Here is a 20,684-nt window from a genome sequence, read left to right as displayed (position 1 = left end):
GACGAGCTTTCGCCTTGCAGGTTGCGCGATGAAAGCTCCCCGCACCCTTTGAATTCACCCTGCCGGGCAGAGTCTGAGGATCTGAGCAACCTGTTGTCAGAAGAGCCCGAACCTCAGAAGCTGATAAAAAGCAAATGCTTCGTGCCTAAACTGCATCTCCCACCTAAGGACCGCTACGTGGCTCAAAGTCATTGCGTTACCTTTATTAAACGGGCTCCAACGCTTCAGTCACGTTTGTTTCAGCAGCGAGGGAACCAAAGCCCCCCCCCATGCTGCCCATCCAACCAGCCTGCCCCTGGCACAGGCATGCAGGAAGGGCAGAGTTTGGCCCATCGAAGCACCCCAAAAACCACCACCCCCTGACAACAAGAGGATGTGCTCCCAACAACCAGAACAGATGAAGACCAGCTGGCTCAAAACACGCCATTAACAACGAGATGATCCAAAAGCGGTTTTTTCACTGAAAATTCATCACCATGCACAAATCACGTTAAGACTCCGAGGACAACACACCAATCAGCTGAAAAATTTGTTTTCAAATGGTTCGAAGTCATCAAATCGAGATGTGTAATCCGCATGAAGCCTAACAAAGCTAACTTGATTTTTCTTCCATAGCTGGGCTTCACCGGAGCACAAAACACCCTAACATCCAGGACAGTGCACAGTCATTCCAGTTCTGGGTGATTAAACCAGCAGCAAAAACTAACACACGTTTCCCAGCTCCTCATCTCGGCGCGGCGTGCCCATGCATGCACACACACATCATTAGCTCGGGAACATTATTCAGCTTGCAAAGGGATGCACTTGGCTGTTAGCGCCTGTCAGAAGAAAAGCTGCAGCCTTAAATCAGCTTGTTATTTTTCTAAATTAAAAAAAATAATAAAGAAAAAAAGGAAAAAAAAAATCTTTCATCCAGAGATCGCTCGCTAATTTTCCAGCCCACGCCCTGCCTCTTTCAAGCTGCCCAGAGCTGCACACTGAAGGATGTGCACACTGAAGCCGCGCCACGTCTGTGGCCAAAACTCAAAAGTACAGAAGGAAAGAAAGGGCAAATGACAGAGGGACAGAGCTCTGAAACACAAAAACATCCTAACAGATTTATTTAACATATTTTAGAAGGCAAAAATGGAAAATTGTGTCCTTAACCAAGCACATAAAAGGGGATGGAAGCTCATATGCCAGAGCTACCCACGGGCGCGGACCGGCTGGGACAGACATTTCCTGCTCCTGCAGAAGGGCTCAAATCCACCCATTTTAATGCAGGCTGAAATAAACTCGGATACCTTGAGATCGACATAAAATTCTATTATCCCCGGGTCAATTCTCAAAGTGCTCTTCACTTCATTTTAAAAACAAAGAGAAAAACCCACCTTGCTCAGCATTCATTGCATGTTTTTCTTTGTTGTTTTTTTTTCTTTTTCCAAGCCAGATTTTTATGTTTTCTCCCTAATTTTAAGAAACCGGCTACCAAGAAACGAGTGCTCGCTCCAAACAATGCAGCCATTAGCTCTATTTTTCCCCCCTTTTTGGCAGCTGGCGTGCAGCCAGCGCCTTTCAGTTTGCAGACAGGTTGGACAGTAACACCTGTTCCTATTACAGCAGCACCCATGGGTAATGCACTTCAATTGTCACCATCTCCACTGACAACCTTTCATCACAACATCAGGGAGCTTCCCTAATTTTCCCAGAGACATTTTGCTCATTTGCATCGCTCCCTGGAGCTTTGTTAAAGCCTCGCTCCCCTCAAAGCCCCGCTGCTCTGAAGTCTTCCTTTTTCAGGGGGCGCTGAGGGAAAGCAGAGCTCCGAGGTCAGGTTTTAGTTCTGGCTGCATCTCAAAAGCCAAGGTATTTTTCATGTTATCGAAGACTGTATATAAAATATGTATCAATGAGGCTGACAGGCATGGACGCCCTAACGGACTTACAGGGGGGATTTAGTGCCGCCGGGCTCCTCGGGAAGCGCTGCTTACACACTAACGAGTTCAGGCAGCGGTTTTGTTTTTAAACCCCATTTATGAACCAGCAGAATCTGGAACAAAAGACGGCCATCATGCACCCCCCTGCTGCATCACATCACGGTACTATGGATCCACAGAGCCCTGTTCTAAGAGGTCTTTCCCATACTTATTCCCAGCCTGCTGGGCTCCTGAAGAAGCCGCTGCTTCTGTACAGACTCCGAAGAGGGTCTTGTTGTCTCCAGAAAGGACGCAGAACCACTGCCAGGTTATTCGTACACCTTTGCATTAACTTCAAATCATTCTTCCTTCTCTGGATGATAATGAAAATATATTCTAGATCATTGCATCAGGAGGCAGGAAACTACTTTCCAATACACATTTCTTCAAAGGGAACACCACTCATTTGAGGCACTCCATCCTCCAGTAATTTTAGCAAGGTTTCCCAAGATATACCAAAGGAAAGGGATTTCAAATGTGGTCCACAGCAGAAGCTAGAGAAAGGGCCACAATTCCCTAAATTATTCTGGAAAAATGTTAAACGCCGTACAGATTGTCTTTAATCACAAGCCTCATGATTAACCGACGTAAAATTCAACATCTTGTGACCATATCGTGGCTCCCAGCCAGGGAGATGTCATGCTTAACAGTAAAATCTTGATTTTTCACCGTGCTCGTTTCCTTTGGAAATTTGAGCCGTGTCTGCCAACTAGGGCCATGCCCTAAGTGACACGAGACAAGTCACGTGCTAAAACATCGGGAGGCTGCAGAGGCTGTCCTTTAATTGCCACTCGGGTCATTAGCAGGCAGTGCTGCAATGTTTCTCCCACCCTACAGAGGAAGAACCACGGGGAGTCCCCAGCAGTCTCACCAACAATTAATTGTTTACGAAATCCGTTCCTTTTCTCAAAATAGTTCCAAAAACCCGTTTTGCACCGGTTGTGTGGAAGTCCTCCACGAATCCAGAAGATGAGAGCAGCCCAGGAGCACTGAAACAAATGGGAGAGCAGCAGCGATGATGAAACTCCCAGAAGCCAAGTCCAGAACTGCAGCATTTCAATTGATGGTAGGAAAAATGAAACACACCGAGCATTATTTACAAACAGCACAACAATCCAGTGAAAGGAACCCAGAATATCATCATCTGGGATTTGTATTTGTCTAATGCTTTCCATGGGACGAAAAGCTAAGATAGTTTGCAAAATGGCTATTTAATCTTTAGGGAGTTCTCCCAAATTCTGCATCTGACTGGGTCTGGGCAGCTCCACGTCCATCCCTTGCTGTATTTTCAGAAGGAAAGCTGACCTCTCTAGGAGCTCTTTTGATAACAGTCACCAGAGAGCTCTGTGCAAGTTGCCACCTCACACATCCCTGAGACCCCTTCACAACCACAGGACCGCGTGCACTTCGCTCAGGCGGCGCTACGTATCTAAGAGCAGCTCAGAAAGGTGTCCTACCACCGAGAGTGCCCCAGCAGCCGTACCCCACTTGTGCCCAATTTCTAACGATTGCAGCTCAAGTGTGAACAACACGCGCCTCCCAGAACTCGCCCATGCACGACAGCAAGATCAGTATCTGAAATAACACCGTCCACCGGGAGCATAGGACCAACGCAGACAGAACTCCGTGAACAGGGGATCCACGAACTTGGATGAAAAGTTCTCCAGCAGATTAACAAGAAATACGGTTAGGTGTGCCTTGCAACACAGTAAACAACAAAATAGAAGTTTTGCTTTACATTAGGTAACGGGTTTCACTTGATGTCTGATTTTTTTCAACCACTTGATTGAGCTTTAACTCTGAAAAACGAGCACCATTTCTGAATTAAAAATATATTCTGCCGTTCTAACGAGAACGCTTTGTTTTTCTCCAAAAGGCATTTTTGAGGCAGACATAATCCCATCAATTCAACCACAAGCCACTGATGATTTCAGCTTTCAGAGGTTTTTCAGAGGTTTACTTATTTAAGATACGCTATTCATCAAAAAATCCTTTAGGTAACCTGGTTCTATTAGAAACAAACATGTATACGTGCAAATATATGTGTTTTGCCTTAAAATTCTGTTCCTGAGCCTCCTAACCAACTTCCTTCAATTCCTGAGCAGCTCCTAGCAGCTTTACACAAAATTGATTCTCTAGGTTATTATGGATGTTTTTATAGCTGATAATTATGCTCTGGATGAGCTATCAGGAAAGGAAATGACTTTTCCAGCTCCACACTTAGAAGTTACATAAAGAGTAGGAGCTATTAAATCAGGTAAAACCCAGTGACAGAAGACATATCTCACTGCTAGCGCATTTACTTATTGCAAATTAAAAGCTTCCCTCTGTCCCCATCCTTCCCAGACCTCAAACTTCAGTGACTATGCCCAGGAATATTCCAGCAGGGTGATTTTCAAAGGACACGTGTGTCCTCACAACTGGCCATCTCGATTAAAGCAGTCACCAGGGGCGCACGGGCAGGCTCTGTGGAACCACAAGACGTAACCACACACTTCTTTCTGCAGGGACGTCCCTGCGGAGCTGTGTGGCCCGACCGCGGTCCCACCGCTGCAGGAGGCAGGGAAGGGCTAAGGGCTCGGGATGGGCGTGCTGCTGTCTGACTTTGGTTGTGCCATCAGGACAGAAAGGACGAGGAGACATGGCCACCTTTAGGAGGAAGATTAAAATTAAATAAATCTGTTTTACCATGCATCATTTCCTAGGCTGGTTTTGAGCCTAGAGGTATTTTAGCCTAGCCCACAACTACAATCAAAAGGGAACTGAGTAACCCAGTTTGAGACTGGAATAATTTGCAAGACAGAAAGGTTCAGGCAGCGGGGAAGAGGGGACCCACCTGGTGAAGCAGCTCCCTGGAGCAGCCCCTGGGATTTGTGCTGGTATCGTGGCTGCTGCGCTCTCAGTTCTCTGGCTAGAGCTCAAGCAACAAAACTTTCTGCATAAGGCCGCTCAACACGCACCTGCTTGGGGCTGCTCCGCCGTCCACCTTCCTCTCTGGTTTCCAGTGTCACGCTCTCTGTACTGCAGAACCCAGACGTCTGACACGATGCTGAACACACGCTGCCTTCCCTAAAAAGGGCTAACCTAGACTAAAACTAACCATTTTCCACCTTCTTACATCATGAGTTCACACCACTACAGTTTTCTTAGTGTACGAGTTCTCTGCTACGGAAATAACTGTCAGGAAAGCTACTCAAGTTATTTTTGGCAACTGTCATCCCATTTTTGATAACCTGTTCAAAGTGAAAAAGGATACTTTGGATGGCAGTCCTACAACTCTCGACCTTAAAAGTGTAAGCAGATTAACGTCAAAAGGTAAACCTCTCCCTGTGTGGCACGAAGAAAGCCAAGCGCATTAAATTGTTCGGCCTGAAGGCCAACAGCTGTAGTTTTTCCACTTTCCCAACAAACTGGAAGTCATTATTTACACAGTTTGGAATATAAAAATACAACCCACACAACAATCCAGTGGCCTGCCAGACAAAAATCCCAGCTGACATAACCGTAATTAATTGCCTTCGGGTATCAATTGCTAAGAAAATGTTAATGAATGACAAAAGCAGGAAAAAAATGACAGGGGATTGAAATCTGCTTACATTTGTTTGCATTTGCTCAAGATGATCCCCTTCGATGCTCTACTCTTACTCATAAAACTCGGTTACATCGCTTGTGATTCATTAGGGCTCGAAGACCCAGTTATTAATGAGACAGAAGTGCTCAATTATTCTGCTATCCACTTCACTGGTGAGCTTTTAACCGCAGTAATTACGCTTCACCGGGGCCTCGTTTTTCTCCTCTGACAGCTCAGAATTCATCACACTACCTACAGTGTTTAGACAGTTATTTGTATCTACTTGGAGTGAATACGTCCATCTGTGACCGAGAGACAAGCAGTGCCTTTTTCTAAGGGCAGAATCTATAGTCAAAACTTCAAAGTAGTTTTAATTCGGTTTCTTGGTTTCCCGAAAACACTTTTGGCTTTCAAGAGCCATCTGATACGTATAATCTAGCCCACATGGCCCTTTTGTGGTGTGCAGACCACCCAGAAACACTTGTGAAAACCCGATCGCTGAGTCAAAGCCAGCGAAGCCTTCGGTGGAGATGTCGGGCTGGTTTCGGGCTGACACTTGTGAGGCCACGCCACAGCTCCTCTTCTGCAGCGAGCACACCTGCGCGTGCCCCAGCGCCTCTCTCCTGTCCATGCATACGACCTCGGCCCCTAGGGAAAGCAGCTGGCAGCAGAAGTGAGGGTGCAGTGCCCTGCCAGCAGCGGGCTTCTTGCACAGCATCCCATTTCGGGCATCCAAAATCTCCATGCGCCCTCCCCTCAGCTTTAGGTGAAAACAGCTTTTGTCATTTTTTTTGTTTAGTTCCACTTCTGCAGCCAAACTGCACGTGTAGGGCAGGGTCCCACAACAAGACCACACCTCCAGAAAAACTTGAATCAATGCTCCTTAGCTGACTGCAGCTAGGAGAAACCCCCATAATGCTTAACTTCCATCAGAGGGGTTGAGACACCATTATCCACAGGGTCAAGCAATTGTTAATGCCAGCATTGGGGTAATTTACTAGAATTAAGTCTTTGCTCTAGTTTCTCCTATCGTTTCTTACATACATCTGTATCTCACCAAACAAAAATCTGAAACACAGACAAGCAGTACCAAAGGTTAAGTGCAAACAACTTTTTTTTTTTAAGCAAACCTTACCACTTTTTAGCTAACAGACAAGAAATTCATCCTAAAATCTGCATGATGTCATTCTAACAGCCTAATTTAAACCCCTTATCATTACTCACACGGCCGTATATTATCACAGTTGTCTGTCAGCATTACTACACACTGCAGTTTAGTGCTAGTATAGGATTCCTACACCAAAGACTCGGTTTTTGTCTAACAGAAACCCAGCGTTTCTGGAACTTTTCCTGCACTCCCCCAATTTCTGCAGATTAACCAAGCTCCCACATTGATCATAATCCTATCAAAAGCCACTGTGTTTGTTCGGAAAGAGCAGAGGAGCTGAGCCCCACTCTCTCTTTCAAACTCACCCAAAGCTTAAATACATCGCACAGAGATTCAAAATCTCATTTGATCCAACTCTGCTTTGACTTTTTCCTTGGAGAAAAAAAGAAGTATCTGGCAATTTTACTATTTTACAGTAAACATAAATTTGCTGCTATTACATGGCTCTTTTTAATGCACGCGTGCACATACAATATGCTCTAGGAAACACCCAACAGAGCTCACATGCACATCTGACTACCTGCACAGCTAGAGAGCAGCTCCCCTTTCCCCAGGGAAAGCTCCACTCTGAGGCACTTTTGTTTTCGCTGAACATTAAAACTGGTTTGATAGAGGTCTAAGAAGGTCAGGTTACTCGCTGAAGGTTGTACAAATGAGTCTGTGCTTCAACTGGAAGGAAAAGACAGTTCTTTGTTCCAGCCCCCAAGCAGTGCCTGACACTGCTACCAAAACTCATCATGTTCCGAATGAAGGTGCAAGTGGGAGAGTACAGAACCGGTACCTTCATTTCTTAAGGATGAAAATTGGATCTCTTTGGTCTGTCTTGAAATTTATCCACCACTAATTTTCCAAAGGTATACATGCATTAAAATGCAAACAGCCTGCATGTTAAAAGATACATCACCTCAATGTTAAATTGAAAGTTTATTTTCCCCACATCTTCAAATGTGATCTCATATGGGGAAAGAAAACACATAAAACAACAAAAAATCCTAAAACAACTGTTACAGGAGGCTGCAGCTGTCCCATATTTACACACAGCAATTGATACCATTTCCACATTTACAAACAATATTAGTGTTTTCACCTCAAATGAAAACAGTTTTAAAAGAGACACTTCCAATGTGAAAACCAGTCAATTAACGTGAGATACTACACAAGGGCCCCACCTCTGCATTTGTTTTTTGTTTCCGAAGGGAAGGACCCACAGAAAGCAGATGGAAAGGCTTTCCAAGACAAAAGAAAACTGTCAAATACACAGTCAGCTCATACAATACATTTCCATTTATATTCTATTCCACTTATTTTCCTTGGTGTTGCATGTTAGAAAAGTGGCCACAATAAATTCAGACAGAACTGTAAGTGCTAAGCTGACTGCGTTTGTGAAGCAAAACAGAGCTTTTGTCTGTGCCACCGGGCAGCAGTAGGTGGCAGGGGGGTCTGACTTACCTGTTGAACTTCACTTTCTCCATTCGATATTTTCTCCGTGTACACAAAGGAGTTGAATATCCTCTGCAAAAAAAAATCAGAAAGGATGCATTAGAGACATTCTACCCCAAAAGTCACATTAACGCGGTTTCAAAAGGTGCACGTGAGGAAATCTGTGTCAGAGATAGAGCACTTCACCTGGAAGTCTCTAATGCCAGGTCTACCTAAGGGGAATCAAGTTCACCTGTACCTGCTCCTGGATCTGCATGAAGCATCTGTTCTCATGTTTGAAGGCAAAAAACATAACAGGTCGTGGTTTCAAAACATGTTATTTTAGTAATAAAGTGAGGATATTTAAGATTATACACTACAAAACAGAAAAAAACCCATTGCTTTGTGTCCTTCCCTTGACGTGATACTGGTGAAATTGCTAAGGCTTGTGTTTTCAGCAAGATACCAAGACAGAATCAGATCACAAAATTATTGGCAATAACTGCAGATACTAAAGAAGTCTCAATTTCCTCCAAACACAGCGTAATCATCGGTTAGCAACTCCAAGAGTTTTCCTGACGCAGGTTTGGCTGATTTCCTCCTAGGAAGGACACCCGCGGCCACAGCTGGCAGAGGCAGCCCGGAAAACCCTTCAGTTTGCTCCGCTGCGCTTCCCATCATCACTTTCCCTTATCCCTCTCCCTCCTGAGGGCTCCAGGAATTTCAGAAATTTGAACTCTTAATTCTAAAGCAGCATTTGGAAGGGCAGCAATAAATCTCCTCAGTTTACAAGTCTCAGAGAGCCAAGGAGGAGGGGGGGAAAAAAATCTGCTCTTAAAAGCTGCCTGTACGTTGAGACTTCCTCTTCTTCCAGACCTTTGTTTAAAGTTCTGCTTGGGCACTTTAACTACAAACATGTTTTTTTTTTTTTTTTCCTTCCCCCTTCATGAGATGAAAAGATAATTTAAACATCAGAAGAAAATACATTAAAGCATGTCATTTTGATGCAAAATGTTTCAAATGAATTGAATTTTTCTCTCCACGCAGCATTTAGTCTGCAGACATCAAAAGGAGCGAGAAGGAAGCAGTCTGTCAGCTACCAGAATGGGCCCTCCTGGCCTCAGCACGGAGCTGACCCCTTCCTCCGCGCCTTTCGAGCACAGCTGCGCTTCCCAAAGTCCAAAATGACGACAGAGACCATCATGCACAGTTATATAGAGTCACAACACAAGCAGGAATTTACTTGTGCTAAGCTTTCAACCTATTTTAGCTTGATTTGTAATCTAAACACGTTCTTCAAGAAGTGTTTGGACTGTGCGCTTAGGTCTACCCAAAATTTTAGACCATGTGACTTGTGTGGTCCCCGGAGTCGGACTCGATGATCCTTATGGGTCCCTTCCAACTCGGGATACTCTATGATTCTATGATTCTTCAAAATGTTGTGTCTTCTACTCACTGAAAAGCTCAGTGCGTGCAGAGGGGTGGGCAGGAGCCTGCCGGCTCAGCGCCCTCACAGACCAACCCCAGACACCAACAACTCAACGTGGACAAGGAGCACGAGCCACACAGGTGCTAACCCTGGCCACAACCCTCTGCTCAGGACAAAAATAGGCTGAACGTGAAGAGAAGCCACTTGTTAGCATCTGTACTTCGTTCCTCCCAGCCCGGCTGTGCAGCGGGGCCTGCCGAGCAGATGGCCGCCGGCTGAGCTGCTCCACCAGGCCCCACCTGACACAGAGCAGGCCCCGACGGCCATCACCCAGCCCCGTCACACCCCACCTGCAGCCGGTACCATCCCAGCCTGCTGCACAATCACAAATTGCCTGAAGGATCCCTCCCAGGTTGCCCCCCCGGGTTGTCATCACCACCTATTTTAAGTGTATCGTTGTCCGGAGTACTCAGGTTCTTGCTGAACACCGCTCACCTGTGCGAAAAACATTCGCTTTCCCTGCGGTTCTCAAGTTCCCTCAAACCCCACATCTGTAAAAGACACCGGCTCCTGGTGGCAGAGGGCAGATCCTGTGGACAGGGCTCCCTCCCCACACCTCTCCTCCACCGTCATCTCCCTCCCTCAGGAAAAATGCCTTCATTTTTTTTAATTCCTCCCTCCCCAAAGTCTGGCCGTGGCACTAATTAAGCTCGTCAGTCCACTCCCGATTCCTCTGTAGCATTTTTAAAGATTTGGGAACAGTTGTTTCATGGCTATGCTGCGTCCCCATGTGCCATAACACACCTGGCATGAGCAAACACTGCATTTCAGCCCCTCAGGTGGCTTGGTTTCATCAAGCAGATTTCCATAAACTTTAAATAAATAAATAAATACACACACAAAGACAAAGCAGCTTTTGTTTTCTGATCCAAACTCTGAATTAAATTTCAGGATGGTTTAAAATCCAGCGCTGTTACCACTCTCCCTTTATGCTGCCAGAGATTACCCGGAACGGCAAGCAACCTTCACCTCATTCCCACCACAAAGCACCGGTTTTCAAACACAACCTTAAGAAGCAAACAAAGCTGAAAACGTCTTCAGAACCTACATAAGTTCGAAATCATCTGCATTTTCCACACTTTGTTCTGAAGGAAAGCTGCAGCAGTGACATGTAATTCTAGATTTGGCCAGGCTACAGTACTGGAAATGAGGGAAAGCGTAGTTTGCATTTTCCCTTTTCCAAGTCACTTCAAGCATCCGCGATGCTCAGCGGGAGCCCACGCTCGCCGGGCTGGCTGCACCCACCGCCCGCTGTTTCACTGCGCGTGGCACTCATGCCCAGCGACACGAGCAGAAGCCAAGGGAAAATAAATACATAAAAACAAAAATTAATCAATCATGGTATCTGCAGGGACCGCCGCAGGATTTCTGCCCACTGGCGACAGCTCCAGACAAGAAGCACCAAGAGGTGCAGATGCGTCCACGTCAGCCCGCTGAGGGTGAACACAGCCGGGATGGAGTCCTCAGAGGGACTGGGTTTTGTCTTACAAACACACATTTCAACACATTAGAGACCCTTGCTTTCCTAAGATCGTTAATTACCTGTCTGGTTCAAATTACTTGCAACTTCCTAGAAAATACTCCTCTGCAGCACCCAGCTTTAATGACTTTCATGTAACCGAGTGCTTCTCGGTGCCACCAGCTGCCTCGCTTTCAGCTTTGAGGACAAGCGCTCGATGAGCGAGATAAATTACGATGTGACCAGGGGCTCCAAGGGTAGGGGTCCGTGGGGGACCCCTTGGGACGGGGAAGATTTGGGATGCCGCCGTCGTGATGCCTTCCACAGGTGCGGTCTGACAGTGACGAATGGGCGCAGCGCCGCAGCCAGCCTCTGCTGCTAGAAAGGGGTCAGGCTTCCTGCCGAGCCTCCGAGATAAGGGGCAGCTCGGGTTCAGCTTCACAGCGTACTGAAACGAGGCTTTGGACATTCACAATCTGTAGTTTTAAATTCGGGAAGTGACTAAACTGAGCTTAACATAGAAAGCGAAATATTAACCAACGTGTTTCCTCAGTGCCTTGAGGTGAGAACAAACTCAGCAGCAACGCACTGCAGCAAGAAAGCCCTTCAAAAGCCCCCAACTTGACAAAAAAGCACAACCACTGCATCAAAACAAACAACGACACAAAAGCAACAACCCCCAAAACCAAGCCTCCAAGATCCCCAACCAAACACAAGCAGCAGCTGCTCATGAGAGCCACCAACCAGCTGCACATCGCTATTTGCCAGGCGAGATACGAACCCCTCTCCCCACCAACAAAAACAGAATTTTTACAAACCCAGAGCATTGGGAAAAACAAATACAAGATCAGGAAAACATCAACTGAGCTGTAAATACATTGAGGCTGCTTTAACATCTATACTGAAAGGTATTTAAAAGAAAAAAAGTCTGAGCAGATTTTGGACATGGGCTGCTGGTACCTCGTATTTGGATCATGCAGGATGAAAAAATGACCGTATTAAGAACGGATACGGAACAGCAGTAGCAAAATGTACACGTGTCAAATATAAGCAGTATTAACTCAGCGGGGCTGCTGTACTTGCTAACCTCAAGTAGCAACTAACCAGGGTCTGTTTCTTATTTTAAAGGTTAATGTTTTAAAGTGAGCAAACAAATATATAACAAATCCTTTTTATGATGGAACTCGCAGAGCTAGACGGTTATGAGGGAAACCTGTGGCTTCTTCTGGAGTTTGTTTTTGCAGCGTCTGAAGCCGTATCACATTATGTTTTGTTACCATTTTCTAAAACTGAGAAACATTAAATAGTGGGTTCCCATGAGATCAAGGATATGCTTCATGCTTTCCTCCAAGAAATTTATATATATATATATTTATATATGAAACTAAATTGGAGGAAGTCATAGCAAAAGGCAAACTCCGATGAGAGCAATGCCCCCACTTCAAATACAGCACGAGGTTTGAAACCTTGAGGCACTGCCTGGTGCCCACCAGTTTTCTTGCTTTGAGGAACTAAATGGCATGGAAGAGGAGCAGAACGCAATAGTGCTCTGTGGGTACAAGAAATCTTCCCAGTAACGCTGCTCAGGACTGGAGAGTAACTCGCCGGGACCCTGCGGTTTGATTCACTGCCCAGCACGTAACTGGAGAGTAAATAAAACACCTGGCTTTGAATTCAGAGGCCTGAGCGTACATCTTCCTTCGCACTCTCGCAGGGGCCATCACCAGTTCACCAAGCTGCAAAATGCTTCCGTGGGACCAAAAAGTTCCCGGTAATCCCTCCCGAGGCAGACGCGCCAGAGCCCTGCGTGCAGCTGGTACCGAGGCAGGCTGCTGCAGCCCACCGCGCAAGGGGTGCTCCGGGCACAGCTGAGATCCCCCGGCATCCTTAACCTGCAACCATTCACAGTAATGTGTACGGTAAATGATCGCAAAATTATGGCAAGATAGAGCAGGCTGCACCTAAGCAGTTACCTGGGGCTCAGTGTGTGACAACAGCATTCGGACACCACGTGGAAATCCCATGCCTGTTCCCATCTCGCTCAGTGCAAGAATATCGTTTGCTCCTATGCCAGCACCTGCAGAGCCTTTCCAAGTAAAATGCGTGTTGCTAGCGGGCAAAAATCAGTCCACGCTCACAGGTCTTCCTCGGTGGAGCATCGTTAAACCACACCACCCTTCGAAAAGATCCCTTTGGCAGCTTTATTAAGTGATTTTGCTATTTTACACGTAAACTTCACGCTAGGTTAATTGCGATGGGGAGGAATTGGTGGAAGATATTCAGTTGTGAGGAAACGCTCAGACTATCTAACACAGCTTTCCCGTAAGCAAACCGAACGCAGACCCTCCCGGTACTCAAAATGCGAGCGTGCGTGCATTTGCAGATGGATCTGAATTCTGAGGGGAGAAAGCGTCACAGAGCCAGTGTTTATAATTCACCTACCACCACTAGCCTGTGGCTGATAAAAGCCTTTCGGATCATTTCAAGAGCTGCATTCAGAACTGGGGGTGCGAGGTAGTTAGGGCATTGCTTGGAAACAGTCAGAGTTTAGTACAGTTCTTGTAAACGTGTTTCCCTGGAAAACTTCTGGCATTTACAATGAGGGAAAACTATGGAAAACTGAGTATCTGCCAAAAACGCAATCAGGCACCAGCAGATTTTTCCCTCTTCTTTTTCAAGGGAATGGAGAAGAGGTGGGGAAAAAAGAGAGTGAGAGGGGAAAATACCCTAGGAAAATTAGTTCCACATGTTAAAAAGATTATTCATTTAGCCAATGTAACTTGACTAAAGTTATACTCATGACAATGTCAATGGCAGTATTTCAGAAAAAGGAAAGTTATGCTACCCAACCTTAAAATATAAAGCAGATGGTCTTCTCAATAAAATTGGATTTTTTTTCTCCCTGCACTTATCCCTCCTTCTAGACTTTAGGATATGAAACTTATAATAGTTACATGGATTTCTTCATGTTCCCAGTATATTTAAAATTGATTAATATTTAAAACTGATTAAATGTCTATAACCAAATGGAGTTGAAATTATCAGAGCAACCCTGAGCAACACAAATGCAGCAAAACGTTGAATCTGAGTTTCAAGTTTTGCAGCCTGAGAGCTTGAGAAGACCCATAAAAGCTGCACCTCCGCAATTCTCTGTCCCTGAACGGGACACTGCCTCGCAGCCTTCCAGGAAGGGATTTAAGAACTGACAGTGACGAGGGCTGCTATCTTTTATCTTCCCAGGAGGACGGCCAGAAGACGTTTTTATTGATCTCTTCCCAAGGACGAGGCTTGCAGAGGCAGAGTGCTCGGGCAGAGCTCTCCGTTGCTCCCCGGGTGAGACGATCCGACGCCGACACGAGCGAGCAGCTTGCCATCTCACCCGCCTGCTTCTAGGCACACAGGACACCACGGTGCAGCACTGCAATGCACTTCTAATAATTACTTTTAAGGTAAAAATAACAAACATTGGTACTCCTACAGAACATTTTCTAACTCACTGCCTTCTTTCAGTCCTCCTAAGTCAACGGAGAAGTTGCCTTGGTGCTCCTTGTTCTTCCTCAGGCAGTATTTGTCTAGATGTTGCGCCCATCGCTCAAATAGTGCAGTTACCCCTAGGTTGCTCTATCAGGATTTTAAAATCCAGCCCCCATTTGTCATCCTCTCTTCCTGACCCAGCCAGCAGCAGCCCCAGAGCAGAGCTCTCCCTCACTCCGTGCCACCCGCCCTTCGGGGAACAAAGGTGAGCACTTGCTGGGAACAAAATTAAACTGAAACTTCATTCGGTGGGGAGAACTCTGGCTTCATTTCCTGGTTTGGTTTGAAGTTCGTGTCAGAAATGACTGACTAAAAACGGTGCAACTTTTCAGCAGCAGACCGATACAGGTAAATAGATGTAATCCTATAGCCAGAGGAGTTTAACACCATTTTAGTATCCTTACAGCGCCTGTCCGATCGGTGGTGAACTCAGGATACGGCAAGTATGCAGAACATGGATCGATTTACCTAACGCTCCAGTGTGTAATTTTACAGTGAAGTCAAAAGAAAAAAAAAAGGAGGGAGGGTGGGATGGGAAACCGAGAGCACATGATTTTTTTTCCTGATGTGTTTAACACAAGCGAGGCAGAAGCTATTTGGCTTTGCTCGGACAAACGCTGCAGCACAGAAACACTGAGGCTAGAGCAACGCATTAAGGAGATCTACTTGAGCCAGGAAAAAAAAAAGTCCCAAACCGACCAGCTTAAACATAGGAACATATAAATCATCACACTGAACTTCTGTGCATAAAATGGATGGGCTGATACCAACGCAATCACAGACTGTTTTCTTTCAGTGTCCGAGAGCGTCATTTTTCAGGATCTCTCAGCAAGAGCCACCAGCGTTCGGAGCAAACACCCTGATAGCAGCCTGCCCCTGCAACAGCTGCTGCAGCGCTTCTGAACGGTAACCCTCCAACACTGCCTGCATTCACAATGAGATGAGCTTTAAAACTTTAAACATGCTCTGTGGCCAGATCTCAGCTGTCTCCAAGCAAGACACTACACTTTTTCCAAGAGAAAAATCATTTATCAGTAACAACCTGAAGCAGACTGTCCGTACACAAGTGCTTTCCTGTCCAAGTCGGTGTCTGTAATAAGAAGCACGAGAGCACCCTCCGATTACCACGTTGATTCATTAGCAGAAGTTATAAAATCACCTATTTCCGTATCTCATTTGTGTTGTTTTGCTTTGCTATAATCCACCCATTTCCTTGTTTGAGAGGCAGGGAGCAGGAAGAATTCCTCATGCTCCTGAAGCCTTACACTGTTTAATTTCCCAACTGCTTTCAAAAGCAGATAAAAAATTAACTCCAGGAGATAAACGCTTTGCGTTATCTTCATTATCTCAATCGCTCTCTCTAACCTGGATGTAAAGTTGTTTTCAGGTAACTGATATGTTTCCAGCTGACCCCAGCTCCGAGGCCAGCCCCGTCCTGGTGCTCACTGACTCCCGGCCGTGTCTGTGGGCGCAGCAGCGGGGGCACAGCAGCCCTGGCCGTCAGACCCAGGTGAGCAGGACAAGCCTCTGGAAGTGCTCCGGGAGCGCACGGCCGATGCCCGCGAGGTCTGTCACCTCCAGCCGCTGCAGCTCAACTCCTCTCCTGGCTTCCATGTAGCTGCCTGCTCTCATAGGTGTTGCAGCTAGAAAATAGTGCTGTTAAAAAAGCCTTACAGGATGGCATAGATATATATATTAAAATGGGTTAGAAAGAAGTAATTCCTTCATGTACTAGGGGCAATAGCCCACTTGCAGGTGGAGCCTTTCGAAACACTTCTCCAACCAGTCTCACCTGCTTTACGCAGCGGCTGGGAGAGCCGGAGGTGTGCAGGGGCAGAAGGGCTGCGCTCTGCTAAAAGCAGCCACTGGAGATGGCGTTTGGGGCAGAGACAGCCGGATCGGGCTCAAGGAAGAGGTGCTCGGGGCAGCTTTCATTACACCGGATTCGGCTGGAGAACGCCTGGTGCTCCTCCCGCCTGGTACAGCCTCCTCTGGAGGCCGCAGCGAGGCTACGGGCAGGGGCAGAGCTCAGGCAGCGCCGACCTGAGGGACGGACAGAGGCTCTGCAGACCTTTCATTCTACCATCACCCTCTGTGATAACCCCGGTAAGACCAGGGCCAGATGATTAAGGGGTAGGAGCGTCTTTCACGTGAGGTGAGGCTGGGAGAGCTGGGACTCCAGGGGGATCTTACCCGTGTGGACAAACCCCTGAAGGAGGGAACCAGGCTCTCCTCCATGGCACCCAGGGAACAGGACAACAGGCACAAATTAAAACATTTAATAAGTGAAATTCCACTTGGTCACAAGAGAATATTCACTTGCTGCGAGGGTGGTCCCACACTGGAACAGGCTGCCCAGGGAGGCTGCGGAGCCCCCTCCCTCCAACAACCCTACAAGTCACATCCCACTGCAGCCATCCCGGGATTCTCCAGGGACACGGTGCCAGTCCCACAGCCACGATCCCCACACCAAAATGTTGGCTCAATCACCAGATTTTTACAAAAGCAGAAACAAGTTACTTGAAATTTTCTCTCTCCAGCTTTGGCACTTGAAATCTCCCGGTCCTCTCTGAGTGTTAAGTAAAGTGAAACGTTTCCTTAAGTGCTAAGGAAAATAGAATTACTCATCAAGCAGCACTGGAAAGATCCCATTTCTCTTCTCATTTTCCAACCAGGAGTGAATGAGCTCAGGGAACAAGCTCACTAACAGATTACTTATCTGACAATCTCTCTCCATTATGTTTCACGAGCCAGAAGACCACCAGACATCATCAACACGGCTGAACAGACCTACACCAGGGGTGAATGTTGTATCCTGGACCCCCAAAAAACAACGTACGGGTGCAAAGTAGCAACTACTTGCTAGGATGGTCAAACTGAAGAAGACTTCTAGAGGAAAGTGCCAGAGCCCATCGAAGTGAATCGCTAGAGCTCATTCCAAGGTCAGCTGCCTCGCAGAGATAGTGGACACCAGCAGCAGCGGAGCTGACCCAGGGCACCCAGCAGCCCTGCTCCTGCTGAGCAGAGTCCCTGAGGTCTCCAGGACCGCTTTTCCCTCGCTCTGTGAGGGCCGCAGCCCAGCAGGAGTCACCCCGACGTCAAACAAAACCTGGCAGGCGCGCTCAGCGGAGGCTGGCCGGCTCAGCGGTCCTGCTCGCGTTTAACTCATCTCAGGGCACAGGAGGAGGCAGCGCAACCCGCAGAAAACAAACGCAGTCTTCGGGAAAGAGCTGAGCCATTAGATGTTATCTGCTCACAGAGAAATTAAAAATTGAGACCAAGGAGAGGCTCATGAATTGAATTCCTACGGCACTTCAAAGCAATTTGTGCATGAATGCAAGCATTTATTCTTCTAATTAAAAAAGAAAAAAAGCAAGTAAAAAAGTAAGACATCATTTACATGAAAGGGGGGGGAGGTTGAAAGAAAAAAAACACAACAAAAACTCCAGTGTTAATCAAGAGCAGAGCAGCTTCCAACCCAAAAACGGGAGAGAAAGCTCAAGATTTAATGAGGGAAAGCACCAAAGAAGAGCAGGACTTGCCTCAGAGTCTTTTGTAGCACGGCCTCCCTGCAGCCAAAACCCACGCCAAGGCAGCCCAGGAGAATTGCCACAGCCAGCCTTTGGGAGCAAAAATTATCTGATGCTTTGCAAAGCGCAGGCCTTTATCTCGTCCCCTCATTGTTTTACAAACCAAGCAGGCTGCAGGCCAAGGGTGGGACACCAGAGGCCGGGAGGGGAGGACGGGGACTGGCAGGAGGGAACCATCTCGCCGATGGAGCCGCGGAGCCGCGAGACGAGTCGGGGCTGTGTGACCCGCGCCTTGGCCAGCCCTAGGAGAGCTTGGCACCGACAGAAGGAGCTGACTTTTTTTTTTTGTGGCCTTACTTTATTTTTATGGTTCTTTGGCATCCCCTTCTTTTCCACCTCTACACTGGGTCTCCCCAGTACAGACACGCAATACATCGTGTGTGCGTGTTTCCTCATGTGACGAGCACCAGGAAGTTCAAGTTCGCTTAATGTTCAGGTCCACGCTATCCACGGAGGCACAGTTATTTTAGTTAAAAAGACTCCGCAGTTGGACATTTAAGCATTTAAACACAAATTTTTGTAGGTATTATACTGGTCTCTAAGAGCGCCTGACACATTCTGTTGTATCAGGGAGTCCCTAGCTAACTATTTTTTACGTTTTGAAGCCCTGGTCAGGTTCTGCTTCTTGCCACAAAAGCAACTTTAACATAAAAATCATGCTTTGAGAACAGAATACTATGTAGCACAAAGGCTCATGGAAAAGAAGTCTGAAAACAAGGCAGGTTCTCTAATCCACTGTTCTAATTATATGAATATCAGCAAACCAGTATTTATCACCTTAAATAAAAATAATAAATACACACCATGAAAACAAGTTCCACTTTGAGTGACACTATCTAGAGTATTTCATAACTGAAAATAATCATTCCGACCTTCTAAAAAAGATACTTTTTTCTGAAATTATTACAAATACACTTATCTTCCAAGCACTCAGTAGCAAGAAATTACGCTGAATGTCAATTTAAAAATCAGCGTATGCACTCTTCCGATGAGCTGCTGATTAGCAATACAGAGATGGAAAGCACCCAAATTATTTCCGTGTTTGAAAATGGATGCTACAAATCAGCAGTTGAAATTTGTAGGATTTCCCTCCTGCCCCAAATCTCCGCAAGTGTTTCACCCCTCTGAAGACCTCCGATTGCAGCGCAGGATTTGCCCGTTTCCAGCCATGCCCCTTTTTGGACAGTCAGCGGAGTGGCTTCTTGCAACTATTTCAACATATCAGATCCTCAGCGCCGGGCGGTCAGATTCCTGCAGTTTCACGTGAAAGCCGTACAAGCTCAGCAGGAGGAGCTTTCTGCCAGGACCGGCCCGGCATCGCCACTGTTCGCCACGCAGTTTTCAAGAGAAACACAGTATTTTCAGCTATGGCAGGCCTGCGCTGCTACGAGCCTCCGTAAGCTGTCATTGCTTTGGGCTTTGTGTTGGTTTTAACAAGTCTTTGCAAAATATACTTGTCCTAGGGTAATTAATACTGGTCATTTGATGAGTGCACCAAACGTGCAAATTGATAATGCTGAGCAGAAATTATTTAGGTATTAAAGGTAAACCAAATATATTTCGGCATGATTCCTTCCTACTTACTGAAAGAGATAAATATTTAAAAGGTAAAGGCTAATTCTTCTAGTTTATACCAAAGCTTACAGATGCACATTCCTGAATTCCTCTTCTAACCTAAAGGGAGGACAATCTTCAGTGTCTGTTCTCCTTCAGCCCTTTGAAAAGAGTACTCCGATTTACTTTGAAAGTTCAACTTCTTTGTGAAAACGCTAAGAAAAGGAGCAAGAATACAAATTGTGGGGTTTTTATTTTTTTAATACTTCAGCTGAACTGGCTTCTGTGGATTACCGAAAAGCAAGCACGTCCACACAAGACGCAGCCAGCCCAAGGTGGACCAGCACAAGCACCAGCACAGCGGCACAGCACCGCTCGGCGGGACAAGAGGCTGCGCTGGCGGCTCCCACATCCCTGTCCGTCACTAGATTTGACTGACATCAAGTTTAAGTCTTGCAACCCAAAAAAACACATAGAAACCACGCAAGGCAATCGCTACAAACCTACAAGCACAGTCCTGGGATCCTGCACATCCACACAGCCTTGCAATTTACAGCCAACCTCACAGAGCACCGTGAGGGCAGGAGGAATGGAGCGAACACCACAGCTCAGGAGCGGATTTCCACAGTAAAAAGGAAGTTAAACTGGAAGGAACCAAATTGCGAAAGAAAACAAAACAACACAGCCTTGGAAACGCATTACAGTAATATTAATTCCTTTTATAATCTGATGTCATTGCCAGCTGGGTTGTACCTATTAGAAAGATCAAAAAGGACTCATGCATACACACACTGCTAAAATTAAAACAATGACAAAGGCAATTACTATTTCATTCCTTCTGTAAATATTACTACAAGTTGCTTTTCCACAAAAGACAAACCATCAAGTGAGCTCCATTGCTCCTGTCAAATGAACACAATTAAAACAATTTCTGTTTCAAAAGAG

At 46.3% G+C, this 20,684-nt stretch overlaps 1 protein-coding gene across 2 annotated transcripts in view; it reads right to left on the bottom strand.

The window, feature by feature from the left end:
- The window catches only part of CACHD1 (cache domain containing 1), a 111,464-nt gene that overhangs the window by 58,920 nt on the left and 31,860 nt on the right, over positions 1-20,684 (bottom strand). For both annotated transcript variants that reach the window (XM_083845687.1, XM_083845688.1), the window contains exon 2: positions 8,144-8,206. In XM_083845687.1, coding sequence (XP_083701813.1) covers positions 8,144-8,206 — 63 coding nt within the window. The remainder of the gene's footprint in view (positions 1-8,143; positions 8,207-20,684) is intronic.

The sequence above is a fragment of the Anser anser genome (genome assembly GCF_964211835.1).
Source record: "Anser anser genome assembly, chromosome: 8".
NCBI lineage: Eukaryota > Metazoa > Chordata > Aves > Anseriformes > Anatidae > Anser > Anser anser.
Note: the sequence above shows the minus strand (reverse complement) of the source record. Positions and strands in the feature narration are given on the sequence as shown.